The sequence below is a fragment of the Lepus europaeus genome, chromosome 1, assembly GCF_033115175.1.
Source record: "Lepus europaeus isolate LE1 chromosome 1, mLepTim1.pri, whole genome shotgun sequence".
NCBI classification, from domain to species: Eukaryota; Metazoa; Chordata; class Mammalia; order Lagomorpha; family Leporidae; genus Lepus; species Lepus europaeus.
In genome coordinates, this window is record NC_084827.1 from 121051940 (window position 1) to 121070873 (window position 18934).

The 18934-nt window shown below is 40.2% G+C and overlaps 1 protein-coding gene across 3 annotated transcripts; it reads left to right on the forward strand.

Moving 5' to 3' along the window:
- Positions 1 to 1091: 1091 nt before the first annotated feature.
- On the forward strand, positions 1092 to 18208 carry RBM45 (RNA binding motif protein 45). Of its 3 annotated transcripts, none has more exons than XM_062188400.1 (9): positions 1092 to 1504; positions 4986 to 5108; positions 6552 to 6678; positions 10416 to 10538; positions 11242 to 11421; positions 15467 to 15596; positions 15772 to 15856; positions 16053 to 16216; positions 18008 to 18208. In XM_062188400.1, exons 1-9 carry the CDS (start codon positions 1205 to 1207, stop codon positions 18198 to 18200), a joined length of 1425 nt encoding a protein of 474 aa, XP_062044384.1. In that variant the 5' UTR covers positions 1092 to 1204; the 3' UTR covers positions 18201 to 18208. The 3 variants fall into 3 exon arrangements, with proteins under 3 accessions (XP_062044384.1, XP_062044389.1, XP_062044400.1); XM_062188405.1 differs by having other exon boundaries at positions 16056 to 16216; XM_062188416.1 differs by lacking the exon at positions 10416 to 10538.
- Positions 18209 to 18934: the final 726 nt, after the last annotated feature.

Here is an 18934-nt window from a genome sequence, read left to right on the forward strand (position 1 = left end):
CCACTTTCAAGTCCTTTTACTTAATTTCAGTGTCACTGCTAAGTGCAGATGTTACTTCTGGGTTTCTGGCGGCTCTCTGCTGACCTCTCCTTTACCATCTGTTTACATGAAGACTTAGAAGTCAGAAGGAACTTCCCACTTTGCTTGCACCCTAAGTTTTTCCAAATTCCACAACTTTCTTCCCTCGAACCCCAGGGGTGCTTGATGGAGTTGAGTTGATCAATAGATCAAGTTGGTTCTGGTTTGGGCTCTGTTACTTGTATCTCTGTTACTTTGAGATATGCTATGGGCCCTGGTTTCTTCATCACTAACAAACGAGGCTGGGATTGGGTAATCTCAAAGGTTCCTTTCAGCTTGAAGGTTCTACAATTTTATCTCTAGCCTATAGTGACCTCCTATTGAACTTATGGCCAAGATGGTTATGGAGTCTCTCCTTTGTCCAAAACCTGGGTTCCCCAGAGTCCTCAGCTCAACCAGGACCAACCCTGGGCTCTAAGCCCTTGTGGAATACAGTTGGGGCAAAATCCTGCTAAATGAGTTTAGTGAAAATCCCCACTCTTGGTGTCTAACCACCATCAGTATTTTATCACCCTGGCTTGCACTGAGAATTCTGTTAAACCAGTATAGCAAGAATCCCCTTTGCTCCTGTTCTTTCCTCTTAGCAATTTTCCATTCACTAACCTCCACCCTGCTCCTTGGTTATAAATCCCAACTTGTCCTTACGCTCTCATTAGAGTCAGAACTGAGTCCAATGTCTCCCCTGCCGCAAGACCCCAGTGCATCACAGTCCCTTTAAATAAAGTCTTCCTTACCATTTTTAATAAGTGTCATAAATGATTCTTTAACACTAGCAGGTTTGGGGAACCTGTCGTTCGGTTGGGGTGGGGTAAAGCCAGCGTAGAGAAAGCCTGTGCACCAGGCAGGGTTGTTGTGGCAGCAGGGACCAAGGACATCTGGGCCAGGGCTCAGAGGGATTGGAGACTTGGGCCGAATGAGGGTCCTCCGCGGCGCCAGGGGGCGCTCCAGGCCCCGGAAGCCGGCGCCGTGCGCGGCTGGACAGCGCCTGACGCCGGACTCCGGCTTCCGGAAGCGGAGCGCCGAACCCGCAACGGCAGGTCGAACAGCCGCGGCCGTGGCGGGCGCGGCGGCAGCAGAGACTACTGAGGGGGACCCCGGCCTGGCTCCCGCGCCAGGGGGGAGCACGATGGACGAAGCTGGCAGCTCCGCGAGTGGCGGAGGCTTCCGCCCGGGCGTGGACAGCCTGGACGAGCCGCCCAACAGCCGCATCTTCTTGGTGATCAGCAAGTACACGCCCGAGTCGGTGCTGAGGGAGCGCTTCTCGCCTTTTGGCGAGATACAGGACATCTGGGTGGTGCGGGACAAGCACACCAAGGAGTCCAAGGGCATTGCCTTCGTCAAGTTTGCCCGCAGCTCGCAGGCCTGCAGGGCCATGGAGGAGATGCACGGCCAGTGCCTGGGCCCCAACGACAGCAAGCCCATCAAGGTGCGGGCGCTCGGGTCGGGGTGTCCGCGGGGGCACAGTCGGGGAGCATGGCGCCGTCGGGCCTCCCTTCGCCTGGTGCTGTGCCAGGGCGGGAGAGGGCAGGGCGCCCGCTCCCGGAGCCCGTCAGGCAGCACTCGGCACCGACCGGGAAGCGGGCTTCTAGAAAGAGGATCCCGTCCCCCGAGCCTGCGCCGGGGGCCGAGCGGGCGGCCGTGACGGCTCGGGAGGGGCAGTGGCCTGGCCTCCCCACTCCCAGCGGTCACTGTTGGCCCTGGACCACTCAGGGAACCTGGCTGAGGCCCTCGGGGGTACGGCGTCTGAAGTCGCTCTGTGGGGCTTAAACGCTTGGCAAAAGTGCGGATGTTTAAACCGTGGCTGTCTGTGTTGGGCGTTTTCCCAGGACAGACAGAAGTGTGCACGTGTGCGATATTAAATGCAGATGGTTAAAATGCTACAATCCGGCGTGCATCACACTTTAGTGATTTTTAACAGTTGTTCCAAATAAGCCCTGTTTGTGAGGATGTGAACACGGTGCGTTCGGTTCTTGACTGTTATTCCCACTTTGCTTCTAAAGCGGATTGAAGTCAGCTGCCTTAGCGGAGCCAAATCGCTGTGCTGGGCTCTTGGGCCTTGCGTTTATTAAATGCTGATTGTGTTAGTATATGGTGGCATTTGTATGACATAGTACTGTCTAAAACTAAGGTAATAGCGCATGGCAGGAATGGTAATTTCGAGAAGTATTTGACTTAGTTCAACCTTTTAGTACAGTGCTTCATACAAGGTAACCCTCAATTGTATTTTACAACTGTTCTGTAGTACTCAGAATGTCCCCACACTGAAACTTTCTTCTTTGGCCACCGAAACATAAAATGCTCATTCTCAAAGAGAATTAAGGCTTCAAATCTGTTTTCCACATTTTTGCCCTCTGAGTTTCAGCCGGGATGTTATTCAGACCATCCGGCTTGGGCAGGCTGTCTTCCTTCTCCTTTCCTTCCTTCCATTTGGCTTCAATTTTTCTCAAGTTAACGTTGCTTTTGCAAAGTTCCAGAGAATCTGCAAGTTAAGAATATTGCAGCAGCAGGCATACGACCAGAAAACATTGTACAGTTAAGGCATATTCTGTGTCAGGCTCTGTTATCCTGAAGGTATAGGTCAACCTGGAAAACAGAAAAGAAAAATCTTTGTTTTTGACTTTGAACGAATGTCTCTTATCTAGAACCAAAGAGTGTGTATACTCCACGAAGATAAAAATCTGTTAGGGGAAATCTTCCTTTAGGAGCTTGACTATTATGCATGTGTTTTACATCGGTACTGTCTCATCAAAGATCAGAAACACTGATCTCATGGCTCCTCCAGCCTCATCTTACCTGGGGATCTTTTTTTTTCTTCTGTGTCCCAGCTGCCCTTTTTGTGTTTCCCTGTTGACCATTCATTACTGAAACATCACTACATTCAGTCTCTAAGGGCACTTCTGGGTTCTCAATAAAACTTCCTACAAAGCTTGGCATATAAGCATGTGGTGTGGATTTGTTGAAGGAGTGACTGGAAGTAGACTGTAGGTAGAGCTGTATCTCCAACTTCGTCTTCTACACAGGATTTTACATCTCTGTGACAGGCTGTTTTCCAAACAAACAACCGTTTTTTCCCACATGGCTCCAGTGTTCTTGTTTCAACATTTATAAAATCCCATGGCTTTAAAATTTTATGTCCTTTTGATTGCCATGTCCTACTCCAGAATTTCTTAAGTCCAAGTTAACTCGAATGATATATAGCCCCTCCTTTTTAAATTTTAAAGAAAAATTTTTAAAAAGCTTCAAGATCCTGTGGGTGTACAATGGTTTAATTTTATTACACTATTTATATTATAAAAAAGTGAAGTTATCTATTAAACTTATCATGTTTATAGCTGTGTAATAAATCCACAGTTCTAGAGATTTAACTATTCCTCCTCTGGAATAATGGAAAAAGAAATACAAGTTGAATAAAAGCAGTACTACAAACAAATTAATCTATTATCACAAATAATATTTCAATAAAACTAAACTGCCAGTAAGTCTTACACTTGGCATTTCCCTGCTCACATAAGAAATCATTAGGAAAGTCACTGAGATGAACCAGAATATGGTTAGGTTAACTTTTTCTGATCATTAATACTAGAAAGAAAACTATTTAAAATATGACCATTTATACTTAAACTCAACTGTCGGTAATTAGATTAAATGTGACAAAATACAGATACCCAACTAAACGCTGTATACAAGAGACACCCTTTAAAGATAATGATTGAAAATAGAAAGGTAACCTTGTGTGCTGTCAGACAAAATGGACTTCATTCCATAGTATATTGACAGAGATAGCTTAGCTTCCTAAGAATAAAGATATCAGTCAAAAAAGTACATTACCGAGATATGCGTTGTGGTGAGGAGATTAAACCAACGCTTAGGATGCCTACATCCGGTTCTAGGCCTGCCTCCTTCGCAGTTCCAATTCTGCTTCCTGTTAATGCTTCTGGAACTCAGCTGAAGATGGTCCATATACTTGGGTTCCTGCCATCCATGTGGGAGACCTGGATAGAATTCCTGGCTCCTGGCCTATCCCTGACTGTTGTAAGCAACTGGGGAGTGAACCAGCACAGAGAAGATATTTCTCTCTTTCACTGTCCTCTCCCCCCTCATTGTTCTGCCTTTCAAATAAATAAATCTCTTTTTTTTTTTTTTAAGGATTTATTTATTTATTTATTTGAAAGTCAAAGTTAAACAGAGAGGAGAGAGAGAAGTCTTCCATCCGCTGGTTCACCCCACAATGGCTGGAGCTGTGCCGATCTGAAGCCAGGAGCAAGGAGCCTCTTCCTGGTCTCCCACATGGGTGCAGGGGCCCGAGGACTTGGGCCATTTTCTACTGCTTTTCGGAAGTGGAGCAGCTGGGGCTTGAACTGGCACCCATATGGGATGCCGGCACTGTAGACTGTGGCTTTTACCCACTACGCTGGCCCCAATAAATCTTTTTTTAAAAAGTACATAATCCCCCCCCAACAAAAAGTACATAATTCCATGTATCTACACAGCCAGTAATAGAGTTTCAAAATACATGAAGCATTGATTGAACCAAAAGGAGAAAGATAAATTCATGTTCACAAGAGGCATTTATGCTCCTGTTTCAGTATCTGAGAGAACAAGTGGGATATGTAACATTTTAATAAATATCAAGCCTTTATATTATTAACATTCATTAAATACCACCCAATAACTTGTTCCGGTTAACTAAAATGCAAAAAAAGTACCTCTTGAGGGGAAAAATCAGTGCAGAGATTGGTATTATATAAAAGGTCATTGCAATAAAGATTGCTTTTGAAAAATCTTTTTCATAAGATCCTATGTATTGTATTTTTACTTAAAATGGCTTACATACATACAATCCTTAATGATACTTCAGGAATAGGAAAGCAGTTGAGATTATATTTTGGGTTTTGTTTGTTTCTTAGGTTTTCATTGCTCAATCCAGATCATCTGGAAGTCACCGAGATGTTGAAGATGAAGAACTTACAAGGATCTTTGTGATGATACCAAAATCTTACACAGAAGAAGATCTGCGGGAAAAATTTAAGGTACTTATATTTTCTAATCAGTGTATGTGATAACTCATAATCCTAAGTATATTGTACAGCTACCAAATAGGAAATATTATTTGTGGAAGATGATTAAAGTGATAGGGGGTGTTAAAAAACCATTTTTAGGTCATCAACTTCAGACTAGTTTTGAAATATTAAGCCTATGATTAATTTTTAAATTAAATATTATATAAAATATGAAAAGATAGATTCAAAAAATGAAGTCTGACACTTCAGAGAATTTTAATTAAATCACACTCTGGGAAATAGGGGAGCTGAAATTTAATGCCAGGTGTCTCAGTCCAGAGTCTGCTCTTGGTCTCTAACCTTTAAGCACTCTCTTATCGCTTCCTTCTGTTGCCTCTCACCTAGGTATGTCGGGCAGACCTGAAGCTGTCAGGTATTTATTAAGGACCTATGACATGTTGACAGTGTCACCTTCAGAGAAAGGCTTAATTTTTTTTAGGAGTTTTTGCCTGAAAATTGAGCCTCTGAAGGATTTACATCTAAAGAAGCCAGCTATAGCACTGAACTGTAGATCTCAGTAAATGAAATTTGAAGATATTTTTAAATCTTTTTAGTCATTGACCTAAACACAGTGATAAACTTCACATAGCTTATTAAAAAGCAGTTTTCAGTTGTAATTTTTATTCTTTTTCTACTAATCCTACCGGTAAAATGAATCAGGTAGGCAACGAGCAAAAGAGAAAAGGAACAAGCAGTAAGAGGTAATTTCCAAATTTTCTTGTTTCTATCGCAATTAAGAGTTGAGTGAAACACTTCAAAAATAACAAATACCAAGAATATGTATACCATGCTTTTTACAGTACTAAAAGACAAAAAGTTTTTTAACCTGACATAATTATAAACTTTTACCTTTTTCTGAAATAACAAAAAAGACATTTTTATCTTAATGTATAGTAACTTAAGTTGCTAATTGGTTGCATGAGAATTTATAAAATAACCAATAAATTCCAAAAATTTATATTCTGTTTATCTTCCAAAACTAAAAATAAGCATTATCCTTTCTGTGCCTGTCTCTTTATTTATTAAACAGGGCTAATACAGGTAACTGCTTCACAAGGCAAAGTTGTCTTAAAGATTGAATGAACTAAAACAAGTTAAATACTTGTGTAGGGACTGAGACAAACCAAACACTCAAGTCCAATTCGAGAGTTCCTGCTCTTAACCACTGCTGAGCAAGACTTTGGAGCTATCCAGACTATGTGCAATTCTTAATATCACTGTGATTTAGTTCCTCTGACACTTATGCAAGTTATTTAAGTTCCCTGATGTCCAACTTCCTTGTCTATAAAAACAATATGAAATATCTACATATCCTTGAAGGATTTTGTTGCATGCATACAAAAAGCACAGATAAATATACATTTTAAGATATTTCTGAAATATTCTGTTTAATTATTAATTTTGGACTCATAGGTGTATGGAGATATCGAGTATTGCAGCATTATCAAGAATAAAGTCACTGGAGAAAGTAAAGGTTTGGGCTACGTACGATACTTAAAACCATCACAAGCTGCTCAAGCAATAGAAAACTGTGATCGAAGTAAGGATGTTTGACATTGCTAAAGGCTTTTTAAAAAAAAAAAATTCTTAAGTAACTAAGTCAAATACTAGCTTTTGCTAATAACTACACATGCTAATTTAAACTGAATGGTACTTGTTTATATATAGTCCAAGAATAAAAAATATTTCAGGGCTATGATTAAGCATTTATTTAGGTACAGTTTTAAAAAAGAAATACGAGCAATTATATTTACTAAGATAACAAGTGAAATGCATACTTTAGTTATTATTTTTATATACTTTTGGAGTTTTTAAATGTATTTGAGAATTTTAAATATTAAAAATTGGGGAACAGGTATTGTGGTACAGAGGATTAAGCTGCTCTTTGAAATGTCCACATCCAGCCGGCGCCGCGGCTCAATAGTCTAATCCTCCGCCTTGCGGCACCGGCACACCGGGTTCTAGTCCCAGTTGGGGCGCCGGATTCTGTTCCCGGTTGCCCCTCTTCCAGCCAGCTCTCTGCTGTGGCCTGGGAAGGAAGGAGACCAGGAGAAGCACCTGGCTCCCGGCTTTGGATCAGCGCGGTGCGCTGGCCGCAGCACGCCTGCCGCAGCGGCCATTGAAGGGTGAACCAACGGTAAAGAAAGACCTTTCTCTCTGTTTCTCTTTCTCTCACTGTCCATTCTGCCTGTCAAAAATTTAAAAAAAAAAAATTGAAATGCCCACATCCTACATTACAGTGCCTGAGATCATTTCCCACCTCCATTGCCAATCCACCTTCCTGTTAATGTCCATCCTGGGAGGCAGCAGATGATGGCTGAAATACATGGTTCCCTGCTACCCATGTGGAAGAACCAGATGGAGTTTTGAGCTCCTGCTTTTGGTCTGACCCAACCCTGGCATTTTGCAAAAGAACTAGGATGAAAATCTCTCCTTCTGTAACACTCTCCCTCTCTCTGTCTTGCTCTTTCAAGAAAATAAATAAATAAATTTTAAAGATTTTTATTTGTTTGAGAGGTACAGTTAGAGAGAGGGAGAAACAGAGAGAAAGGTCTTCTGTCCACTAGTTTACTCCCCAAAAGGCCTCAACTGCCAGAGCTGGGCCGATCCAAAGCCAGGAACCAGGAGCTGCTTCTGGGTCTTCCACATGAGTTAGGGGCTCAAGAGCTTGGGTCATCTTCTGCTGCTTTCCCAGGCTATAAGCAGAGAGGTAGGTCAGAAGAAGAGCAGCCAGGACACAAATCAGCACCCATATGGGATGCCAGTGCTGCAGATGGAGGATTAGCCTACCATGCCACAGTGCCATCCCCCTAAATAAATAATTTTTTAAATTAAAAACTTGTAATTAAAAATTGACTTACCTGGGGCCAGCATTGTGGCACCGGCTATTCTATTTCCAATCCAGCTACCTAGGAAAAATAGTGGAAGATGGCCCAAGTGTTTAGGCACCTGCCATGAAGCTCCTGACTTCAGCCTATTATTAGCTATTGGGGCCATCTTGGGGTGGGGGGAGGGCAGATGTGATTCTCTCTCACTCTCACTCTCACTCTCACTGTCACATACACACACATCTCTCCTCTCCCTCCTCTCCTTTCTCTCTGCCTCTCTCTCTCCCTCCCTCTAATTCTTTCAAATAAATAAATAAATCTTTAAAAATAAATAAATAAAATTGACCTACTCTTTCAAGATTTCTTTTAAACATTTGTTCATATTTAACCTAAAGCCTAAATAGAATTAAGTATATTAATAAACATAAAGGTTAAGGATAGGATTTATAAGGTTTCCTAACATAGATACATATAGATTTAATTTTAATCTAGAGTGACAGTAATTGTGTTTCCTGCTATTGCTCGTGTATGTAATGAAGAATAAAAATTTTAAAGAAGCCAAGGAGAGTATTGTTTGCCATCATACTTATATTGAACTTTAGAAAGGAAATGAGGAATAAATAGTGGGTTTTAGAATATGCTAAGAAGCTATACATGCAGGAAAGAATTCGTGCTAATCAATAGAATTCTTAGATACCTTGATTGTACACACCAAAACTTTCTTAGATCGTGATAGTATTAGTTGAGTATCTGTGGTGTGCTCATTAATATGCTAAGGAGAGGGATACAAATAAAATATGTGTCAGCTCTGTTATTTTATATGTATGTTGGGTAGCTAAGATCTAATAGGGAAAATAAAGAGTAATACAGCTTTTAAGGGCTCTTTTAAGCAAGAAGTATGTCTTTTTGTCTTCCTGTCACTCCAAATATCCAGCTACCTACTATAGACTCTCAATAAAGGTCTCTATCAGATTGCCATTTTTAGGAGATCAGTAAATTTACCAAATGATATAATGTTCAGATGTGTGAGGTATAGTCTCAGTAGTGAGCAAGAGTGCGAATGAGCATGGGAACACATCCAGAGGAGGTAGGACCTACATCCAATGGAGAGTAGCAGGACAGTGGGAGCCGTGTTAGCAGAGGCACAGTGCCAGGAATAAACATGTCCTGTGCTTCTGATTGGAGGCACCTATCTGGAAAACACAGTGTTCCAACTGAGAAATTTTGAGATAAAGCTAACTGTGTATTGGACCATATATTGGAGGTTATGAAGAGTTCAAGCTTAGTCCACATTACAGTTTCCTTGTAGATTCCTTAAAAAGTGAAGAATAATAAAAACTTTTAGAACTGTTGATCTGACCACAGTCTTGAGGACAGATTTCCAGAGAAAGAATTAAAACTGACTGGCTTGATCCTCTTTGAAGCCACTGAATAATATTTTGAAAGCTCTGGGCCTCTCAGATATGCTGTATGCACGCATATATACATAAGCATTTCATTTACAGTTTCAAAGGGTTTGTGGAACCTTCCACCTTTTGAAGCTGATCCTTGGACCCCTAATTAAGAACCCTTGATCCAGAAGCAAGAAGACCAGTTAAAGGGCTGTTGTAATTAATTGAAGAGAATTTAAATTTAAATCAAGGAACTTAGAATGAAAGATAACATATTCTGAGTGTATTTTAAAGGAAGAATCTTGGTGCCAGGTTAAATGTGAAGAAGCTCTTTAGGATCTTGATGTTAAGGAGCATGGGCAAATAAAAGATGATATCATCTGTAGTCAGTGGAGATTGGGTGGGGTAGCATAGAATTACTGATCTTTCATGTCTGCATTGACCCATAACTGGAGATTCTTGCTGTTTTTCATTGACTGCCATCTTCCAGAAAATAAAGCAGTAGATCTACTGGAGATGGCCATTGCATAGATTCTGGTTGGCACAATTATCTGTATATATTTAAGTATTATTTATTTATTTATTTATTTATTTGAAAGACAGAGATAGAGGAAGAGAGAGAGCTCAATCTTCCATACACTAGGTCACTCCCCAGATGACTGCAACAACTAGGGCCAGGCAGGGACCCAACAATTGGGCCATCCTCCACTGCTTTCCTAGGCACATTAGAGGGAAGCTGGATTGAAAGTGGAACAACCAGGACTCAAAACTGGCACTCATATGGGATGCTGGCATCGCAGGTGGCAGCTTAACCCACTGTGCTACAGTGCTGGCCACAGCACAATTACGTTTTGTTTTTTTTTAACTTTTATTTAATAAATATAAATTTCAAAAGTACAACTTTTGGATTATAGCGGTTTTCCCCCCATAAGCACCCTCCCACCCGCAAACATCACAATTATGTTTAAAAGGTTAACTCCAACACTAGTGAGCAAGTGTATTTGTAGGTATATTAAATTTGCTATGAATCTGGAAATTCATGGATTCTCATTTTTCAGGTTTTAGAGCCATCTTGGCTGAACCTAAAAATAAAGCATCTGAGTCCTCAGAACAAGATTATTACAGTAATATGAGGCAAGAGGCTTTGGGACATGAGCCTAGAGTAAATATGTTTCCATTTGGTAAGTGAGCTAGCTTTACTTAAACCATATATCTAGTGTTATCAGTCTGAGTTTGTCAAATATTCTTTTATCGTCAGATTGTAAATATACTGAATAAAAATCTTACATGTACTTGTTTTTTCCTAAACAGTTGGTCATGATACCTAAAGTCCTTACTATTTAACACTTTAACTTACTACCAATTATGGCTTTCTTTGGTTAGTTATATATTATCTACATATTAAACTATGTTACTGCCACTTTCTAGAATCTGTGCAGCTGACCAAAAAGTACAAAAGACATGTAGGTATCCCTTTAGTATTGAGTTCCAAAATTTGCCCCCAGGCTACTTCTGCTTTAAAGTTGAGAATATAGGCAAAAGGGAGATGACAAAATATAGGCTAGGAAAAGGGAAAAGTGAGTGATGAAAGTAAAGTCTATGAATGTTATCAACTTATGACATAAACTCGCAAGTAAAATACCTGTGAAATGTGTTCCTGTGAAGGTAGCCTCTGCATTTCTGTGTTGAAGTAGGGAGTGGAAGAGTTGTCTGTTTTCTTGTCATTAGTCCCTTTGGTAACACCACTGACCAAATGTGTACTATAAAAAACAGTGCCTTTGTTTAGTGCAATGGACTTTTTTATTTTGCAGTACTTAAGACTCTTAAATGAATTCTTAAATGCATAGAAATTTGAAGATGTACCTTTTTTTTGTATTGTTGGAGAACAACCATCGGAATTTTCAAGTTTCGACAAGAATGACAACAGAGGCCAGGAAGCTATCTCCAAACGCTTATCAGTTGTATCAAGAGTTCCTTTCACTGAAGAGCAGCTTTTCAGCATCTTTGACATAGTGCCAGGATTGGAATATTGTGAAGTTCAACGAGATCCGTATTCAAATTATGGTAAAATAATATCTTTATTGCTTTTCAGTATTCTGCATTTTGTTAAAATAGCTTTTCTCTAATGACAATGTCTGGTACTATTTGTGTAACGAGGATTTTGTGTGTGTGAGTTTTTTTAAGATTTATTTATTTTATTTGAAAGGCAGAGTCACAGAGAGAGAGGTCTTCCATCTGCTGATTTACTACCCAAATGGCCACAGCTTCTGGTACTGGACCAGAATGAAGCCAGGATCCAGGAGGTTCTTCCGGGTCTCTCATGTGGGTGCAGGGGCCCAAGCACTTGGCCCATCTTCCATTGCTTTCCTAGGCACATTAGCAGAGAGCTGAATGGGAAATGGAGCAGCTATAACTCAAAACAGTGCCCATATGGGATGCCGGCACTACTGGTGAAGACTTAAGGCACACACACCCATCTCCCATCCACTGATTTACTCCTGCAGTGCCTACAATGACTGGAGCAGGGCAGGCTAAAGCCAGGAGCCAGGAACTCAATCCAGGTCTCTCCCATGTGAGTGTGGGTGACAGGGACCCAATCACTTGAGGCACATTACCTGTTGCCTCCCAGGGTGCTTATTAGCAGGTAGAATCCAGAAAAGAACCAGGACCCAAACCCAGACATCCCATTATGGGATGCAGACAATCAAAGTAATATCTTATGCCCACCCCAGGTTTTTATTTGTATTAAGGTTCTTTTTTCATGATAGCACTGTAGTATAATGAAAAAAGTTTGGGATTCCATTTTGCATTAGACTTGGGTACAAATGACAGTGGTGGCATGTAGTTCTGAGACCTTGGCAAATTATTTATCCTGTCTATAGCTCTCTCATCCTCATCTGTGAAATGGAATTGCTAAAACCTTCTTTATGCTAGAGTTAGATAAGAATTTGAAATAAAATAAATAAAATACCTAATGCAATCCTGGCATAAAATACCTGAAGCAAGTCTGGGCACACAATAGGCACTCAGTGAATCCAGGTTGATTTTTTTTTTTTCTTTTTTTTTCTTTTTCTTTTTTTTTTTTTTTTTTTTTTTTTTTGACAGGCGGAGTGGACAGTGAAAGAGAGAAAGTTCTTCCTTTGCCGTTGGTTTCCCCTCCAATGGCCACTGCGGCTGTACCGCGCTGATCTGAAGGCAGGAGCCAGGTGCTTCTGGTCTCCCATGCGGGTGCAGGGCCCAAGGACCTGGGACATCCTCCTCTGCCCTCCCAGGCCACAGCAGAGAGCTAAACAGGAAGAGGAGCGACCTGGACAGAATCCGGTGCCCTGACCAGGACTAGAACCTGGTGTGCCGGCGCCGCAGGTGGAGGATTAGCCTATTGAGCCACGGCACTGGCCCTAGGTTGATTTTTATTTGTTAATAATTGGAAGCAGAAAAGGTTTCTTGTGGGGGGGGGGGGCGCAGAAGCTCATGGGAAAAAATACTATAATTGGAAGTAAAGGGTGTCATAGAGAAATCACGCATGGCATCTCTTCCAATACTATAGGTATACCACCTGACTTAGTTCTTTTAGAGTGACTTGGATATTGAGGGGAAATGGAATGAATCTGGTCGTGTGAGCTGTTTGGCTTGAAGTACCCCCACCCTTCATACAGACAGTACTTTCTTTTTTTTTTTTTTTTTTTTTTTTTTTTTTGACAGGCAGAGTGGACAGTGAGAGAGAGAGACAGAGAGAAAGGTCTTCCTTTGCCGTTGGTTCACCCTCCAATGGCCACCGCGGCCGGCGCACCGCGCTGATCCGAAGCCAGGAGCCAGGTGCTTCTCCTGGTCTCCCATGGGGTGCAGGGCCCAAGCACTTGGGCCATCCTCCACTGCACTCCCTGGCCACAGCAGAGAGCTGGCCTGGAAGAGGGGCAACCGGGACAGGATCGGTGCCCCGACTGGGACTAGAACCCGGTGTGCCGGCGCCGCAAGACGGAGGATTAGCCTGTTGAGCCATGGCGCCGGCCCAGACAGTACTTTCTTTACCCTACCCAGCCTCTATCAGAACTGTTTGAAACTACCTTGAGCCATCTCAAATTTTTAACTCAATCTCATGTTATCATTCTCTATTTTAAGGCTCTGAGGCATACGTTTTATATTTTCCAGCACATTTGTTATTCATATGTAATTTTACTTATTTTGTGTTTTCCTTCTATTTTATCAGGTATGTTGAAATATATTTGTTCCTGCAATTTCCATATTACTTCTGGTTGTATTTTTCTGATACATGTGTATCATTGGAAAACCATTTTATTAATAGAGATGTCATCATGTAGTTAGAATCTGAATTCATTGATGTGTTCATTTGATTTCTATGCTTCCTTTGAATTTCATTAAAATATTAGATGCTGGGACTGGCGCTGTGGTGTAACGAGTGAAGCCACTGCCTGCGGTGCCAGCATCTCATGTGGGCACCGATTTGAGTCCCAGCTGCTCCATTTCTGATTCAGCTCTCTGCTATAGCTTGGGAAACCAGTGGAAGATGGCCCAAGTTCTTGGGTCCCTGTACCCACATGGGAGACCCAGAAGAAGCTCCTGGCTTTGGATCGGCCCAGCTCTGACTGTTATGACCATTTGGGGAGTGAACCAGCAGATGGAAGACCTCTCTCTCCCCCCCCCCCCCCTCTCCCCCCTTTCCCCCCTCTCCCCGCCACCTCAGCTTCTCTGCAACTGCCTTTTGAATAAATCTTTAAAAAAAAATTGAATGCTTGGATTTAGAGAGGAACAAAAATTACAGTGTTTTTCCTTGAAGTAGATTGTATTATAAATATATCAGGAACACGTTTTGATTGTGTCACAAGCTCCTGGGCTCTGAATTTAAGGACCCAGAATAAAATTGTCTCTCCTTTCGAGACCATCTTCCTAACTTGCAATCTGTCCACTTAGTTAAAATATCTCTAAAGGAATATGAAATATCTGACTTCAGAAACCCTCTGTTCTGGGCATTTTGTTTTCATGTATTATCACTTTTCGCTTTCTGCCACTGCAGTTAACCAAGATTAGTATATATTTTTTTCGTATATCACTTCTCACTTCATTTCCTGCCCAGTGTAGTAGGGATAACTTTTAAATTTTGAAGTATATTTTAAGAATAAAAATTCAGGCCAGTGCCGTGGCTTAACAGGCTAATCCTCCGCCTTGCGGCGCCGGCACACCAGGTTCTAGTCCCGGTTGGGGCGCCGGATTCTATCCCGGTTGCCCCTCTTCCAGGCCAGCTCTCTGCTATGGCCCGGGAAGGCAGTGGAGGATGGCCCAAGTGCTTGGGCCCTGCACCCGCATGGGAGATCAGGAGAAGCACCTGGCTCCTGGCTTCGGATCAACGAGATGCGCCGGCCGCGGTGGCCATTGGAGGGTGAACCAACGGCAAAAAGGAAGACCTTTCTCTCTGTCTCTCTCTCACTATCCACTCTGCCTGTCAAAAAATAAATAAATAAATAAAAGTTCAAATTTTTGGATACATCAGTGTTATATATAAAAAGCCAGTACCTGAAAATTAAGTTCATTAGACAGGTGGGCATTGTGGCACAGTAGGCTAAACTGCTGCTTGGTGACACATGCCCACCTGTATCGGTGTGCTGGTTCAAGTCTTGGCTGCTCCACTTCCTGTCAAGTTCCTGCTAATGCATCCTGTGCGGCAGCAGATGAATGGCTCAAGTACGTTGGCCCCTGCAATTCATGTGGGAGACGTGGATCTATTTCAGGCTCTTGGATTTTGTATGGCCTGGTCCTAGCTGTTGCTGGCATTTAGAGAATGAACTGGCAAATGGAATATCTTGCTCTGCATTTCAATTCGGTGAAAAAAAGGTGTTTTTTTAAAGTTTAAAAGTTTGTTAGAACATATGCTAATGCTCCATTTTTCTTAAAATACCAAGTTCATATTTTTCCCAAAGTCTAATTTATGATTAGCTTTCTAGGAAGAAAGAAGTTTTATATGTGTGCAGTAGAACTTCGTTTTCTGATACATTTCATTTTTATTTACTAGTTGTATTATATTAAGATTCTATATTGCTTTATCTTTGAGACATTCAGTCTGCTTTATTTTTCATTTCTGTATATTCTATTTTAGGGCATGGAGTGGTTCAGTATTTCAATGTAGCATCAGCAATTTATGCAAAATATAAGTTACATGGATTTCAGTATCCTCCTGGGAATCGGATAGGCGTTTCCTTCATTGATGATGGGAGTAATGCGACAGAGTAAGTACCATTCCAGGAGTGTCTAAACCCAAGCTTTGGGTGTACTTGATTATGACTTAAAAAACAAAAATAGAAAACAGTTGACCTCTCAGGTGAGGATATCACACAAAACAAGTTACCCTTAAGAGACTGAATATTTCTAGTTTTTCTGTAAATTATCAGTTATTGTCTCCAGTCTCCTTAGAAAAATGGCAACCCAGATGGTAGCTGCACAGCTTGCATCAATGGTATGGAACAACCCAAGTCAGCAGCAATTTCTGGTAAGTAGGTAAGAAGTTAAGCTTTATAATACATCAATAGTGTATAATAAGTATGATCTCTGTTTATTACCTATGTAAGAAAATTTTCAGATTCTTGGAAGACCACATAGTGCTATGATACACGTCTGTCTTCAGCTCTTATCTAATCCCTAACCTACAGTTTTTCTTTGTCATTTTGTACCTACCTCTTCAACAGCAGTTTGGAGGAAGTTCTGGGACACAGTTACCTCAAATCCAGACAGATGTTGTACTTCCATCGTGCAAAAAAAAGGCCCCTCCTGAAACTCCTGTGAAAGAAAGACTTTTTATTGTGTTTAATCCTCACCCTTTACCTTTAGATGTCTTAGAGGATATATTCTGGTAAGATTTCAATTTTAGAAAGTTGCATTTTTTAGTAAAATTTATTTAAAATTTAAACTAGTAATTTAAACATTCTCATAATCTTGAGACTCCCTGTATCTAATACTGATTAGTTAGAGATGATTTGTTCTGTGCTTCTAAAAACTCTTACTGATACCATCTGATTCACTTTATGGTTATTGCCTTCTCTTCTTTATCAGGAACACATTCTAAGGATCTACACAGAATTTCCTGTTACTTTGTTTTGAATTCATAGAACATGTGTGATTGTTTTGGAAAGTTGAAGGCACAGAATGGAGAAATAATCTGTCCCTTAACAGACAGTGTATCTGCATAGGCCTGTCCACTAGAATTTTTTTCTATAGCTGCAATTCAACTGAACAGCATTTACTAAGCATCTTCCATTTTGTTAGTCCTCTGTTGGACCTTTAAAGGGTATATAATCACATTGAGTAGGCAGTTACTCAGTGAAAAAGGAAAGCTTCTTACTTATTTTGCATTTTTAGTGTAACTCCTTAATGTTTCTATTTGGTCTTGTTCTTATTTGCTTTATAAGAACATTAGAGAATTAAATAAATACTTGTTAAAGAACTACACAAAATATCAGGCACGTGATTCAGGTATTTTGACCTTTATTTACTGACTGATTTTGTTTATTTCTTGAAGCTCTTCTTTTTGTCAGGCAGGGACTGTACTGAGTACTGGAGACTTTATATAAACAAAAAATGGTACTGTGTAAAGAAGGCATTACAGTCCTAGTCCTGTAAGAGCTAATTTCATGTCAGAAGAGACAAGTAACTAGGAAGTTACAACTCCATGAACTTGGTGCTGTAAGAAGGAATGTGTAAAATACCTACTTTAGAAACTGTGGGGAAGCAAAGTCTCACGTGGAAACCTGAAGGATAAAAATAATTTTACCACAAAAGGCATCCGGAGAGTGGAATGGTCATTTCTTTAGAGAGAATGTGAGAGGAAGTCATTAGAATGATGGACTTTGAGAGATTGTGAATGAAGAGGGAGCCAAAGAGGCAAGGACCATGTCAAGAAAGGCCTACAAGCCTGTACTGAAGAGTTTGTCCTTATCCTGGGGACAAAGGGAACTGCTAAAGGGATTTTAGGGAATGAATGATCATTTTGTGTTTTAGAAAGATCACCCAGGACAGGAATGGATTGGAGAAAGACAAGATCCCTGGCAGATGCCTGAAATCAGGGAGAGTACTGAATATGCATGTGTGTGTATGTATCATATATATATATATGTAAGAGATTAAAAAGAATAATAATAAAATAGAACAGTTATAACAGTAAACTGGAATAAAAGTGCCAACATCACCACTCTGGCATTTTCGGGCCATTATTAAGTAAAAAAGGCGTCCTTGAATGTAAGCAGTCAACCTGATAAACAAGGTGGTTCTAATGGGTATACAGCATAACGGGATGTTGCATACCTGGATAGTACAGAATAGGATGGTGAGAGATTTCATCATGCTACTCAAAATTGTGTGCAATATAAAACTTATGGATTGTTTACTTCTGGAATCTTCCCTTTAATGATTTTGGACTGAGGGTGACTATAGCCATGGAAAGTCAAACCATGTATTTGATGGGACTATTATTAGAGTGATCTAAGAAATGATGATCTTAATGAAGAAAAATTAAAATATTTAAGATAAGATTGACATGTTTTGGATGTTGCATATGGAGAGAATGGTGAAAAAGGAATCCAGAATCAATCTCAAATTTCAAACCTGAGCAGCTATGTTTATTGATTTCAGTTTTACTTTGTTTCAGTCGTTTTGGTAACCTGATCGAAGTTTACCTTGTGTCAGGAAAAAACGTGGGGTATGCGAAGTACGCAGATAGAATAAGCGCTAATGATGCCATTGCTACTCTACATGGAAAGATTCTGAATGGAGTCAGACTTAAAGTTATGTTGGCAGATTCCCCCAGGGAAGAATCTAACAAGCGGCAAAGAACGTACTGACTCTTGAGGTAAGCAGTTGTTAGTCTGCATTTTAAAATATACTACCTAATGAGTATAGCATGAAGGATAATGCATACTACTTGAATACAGATTTTTCTTTTTAGAGATTTAAAAGTTAGTTAAAAGTACTTTTGTTTAAAATTCTACTGATAAAGCCAAGTTGTTTTACAATATATGTTTCTAATTTATTTAAACTTCGAAAAAGTTGTTTTTGCCGCTGGATTATTGTTTTGTCCTTCTATAAAATAAAATCAGATTTCAATTTAGAATATCGAAGTTATTTTTTGTTTGTGAATATCTTAGATTTTAAGAACCAAGCTTTTTACTCTGTGCTTTCGTAAACTTTAAAAATAAAACATTTTTTAAGAGTATTACCTTGAAGAATTAAAGTGTCTTTAACAGTCTTTATAAAGAATATTTTGACTTCTCAGTAATCAAATGCCTAAAAATCTATATCAAATAATGTATTTTTTTAATTTTTGAACTTAAATATTGATGTTTTTCTGGACTTATGTTTGTGCATTTGTACATTAAAAATACACATTCATAAAATATTCTTGTGTGTATACATGTATTTTTTAAAATACAATTTACTAGAGTTGTTTATCTGTTATAAATAATGATCCATATAGCCATGGGAATTCCTTTTCCTATTTATTAGTTTTCAGAGATCAAACTTAAGTTTCTTTCTCCATGATAGAAAGTTTATATCCCTGTGATTTGGGAGACATGTT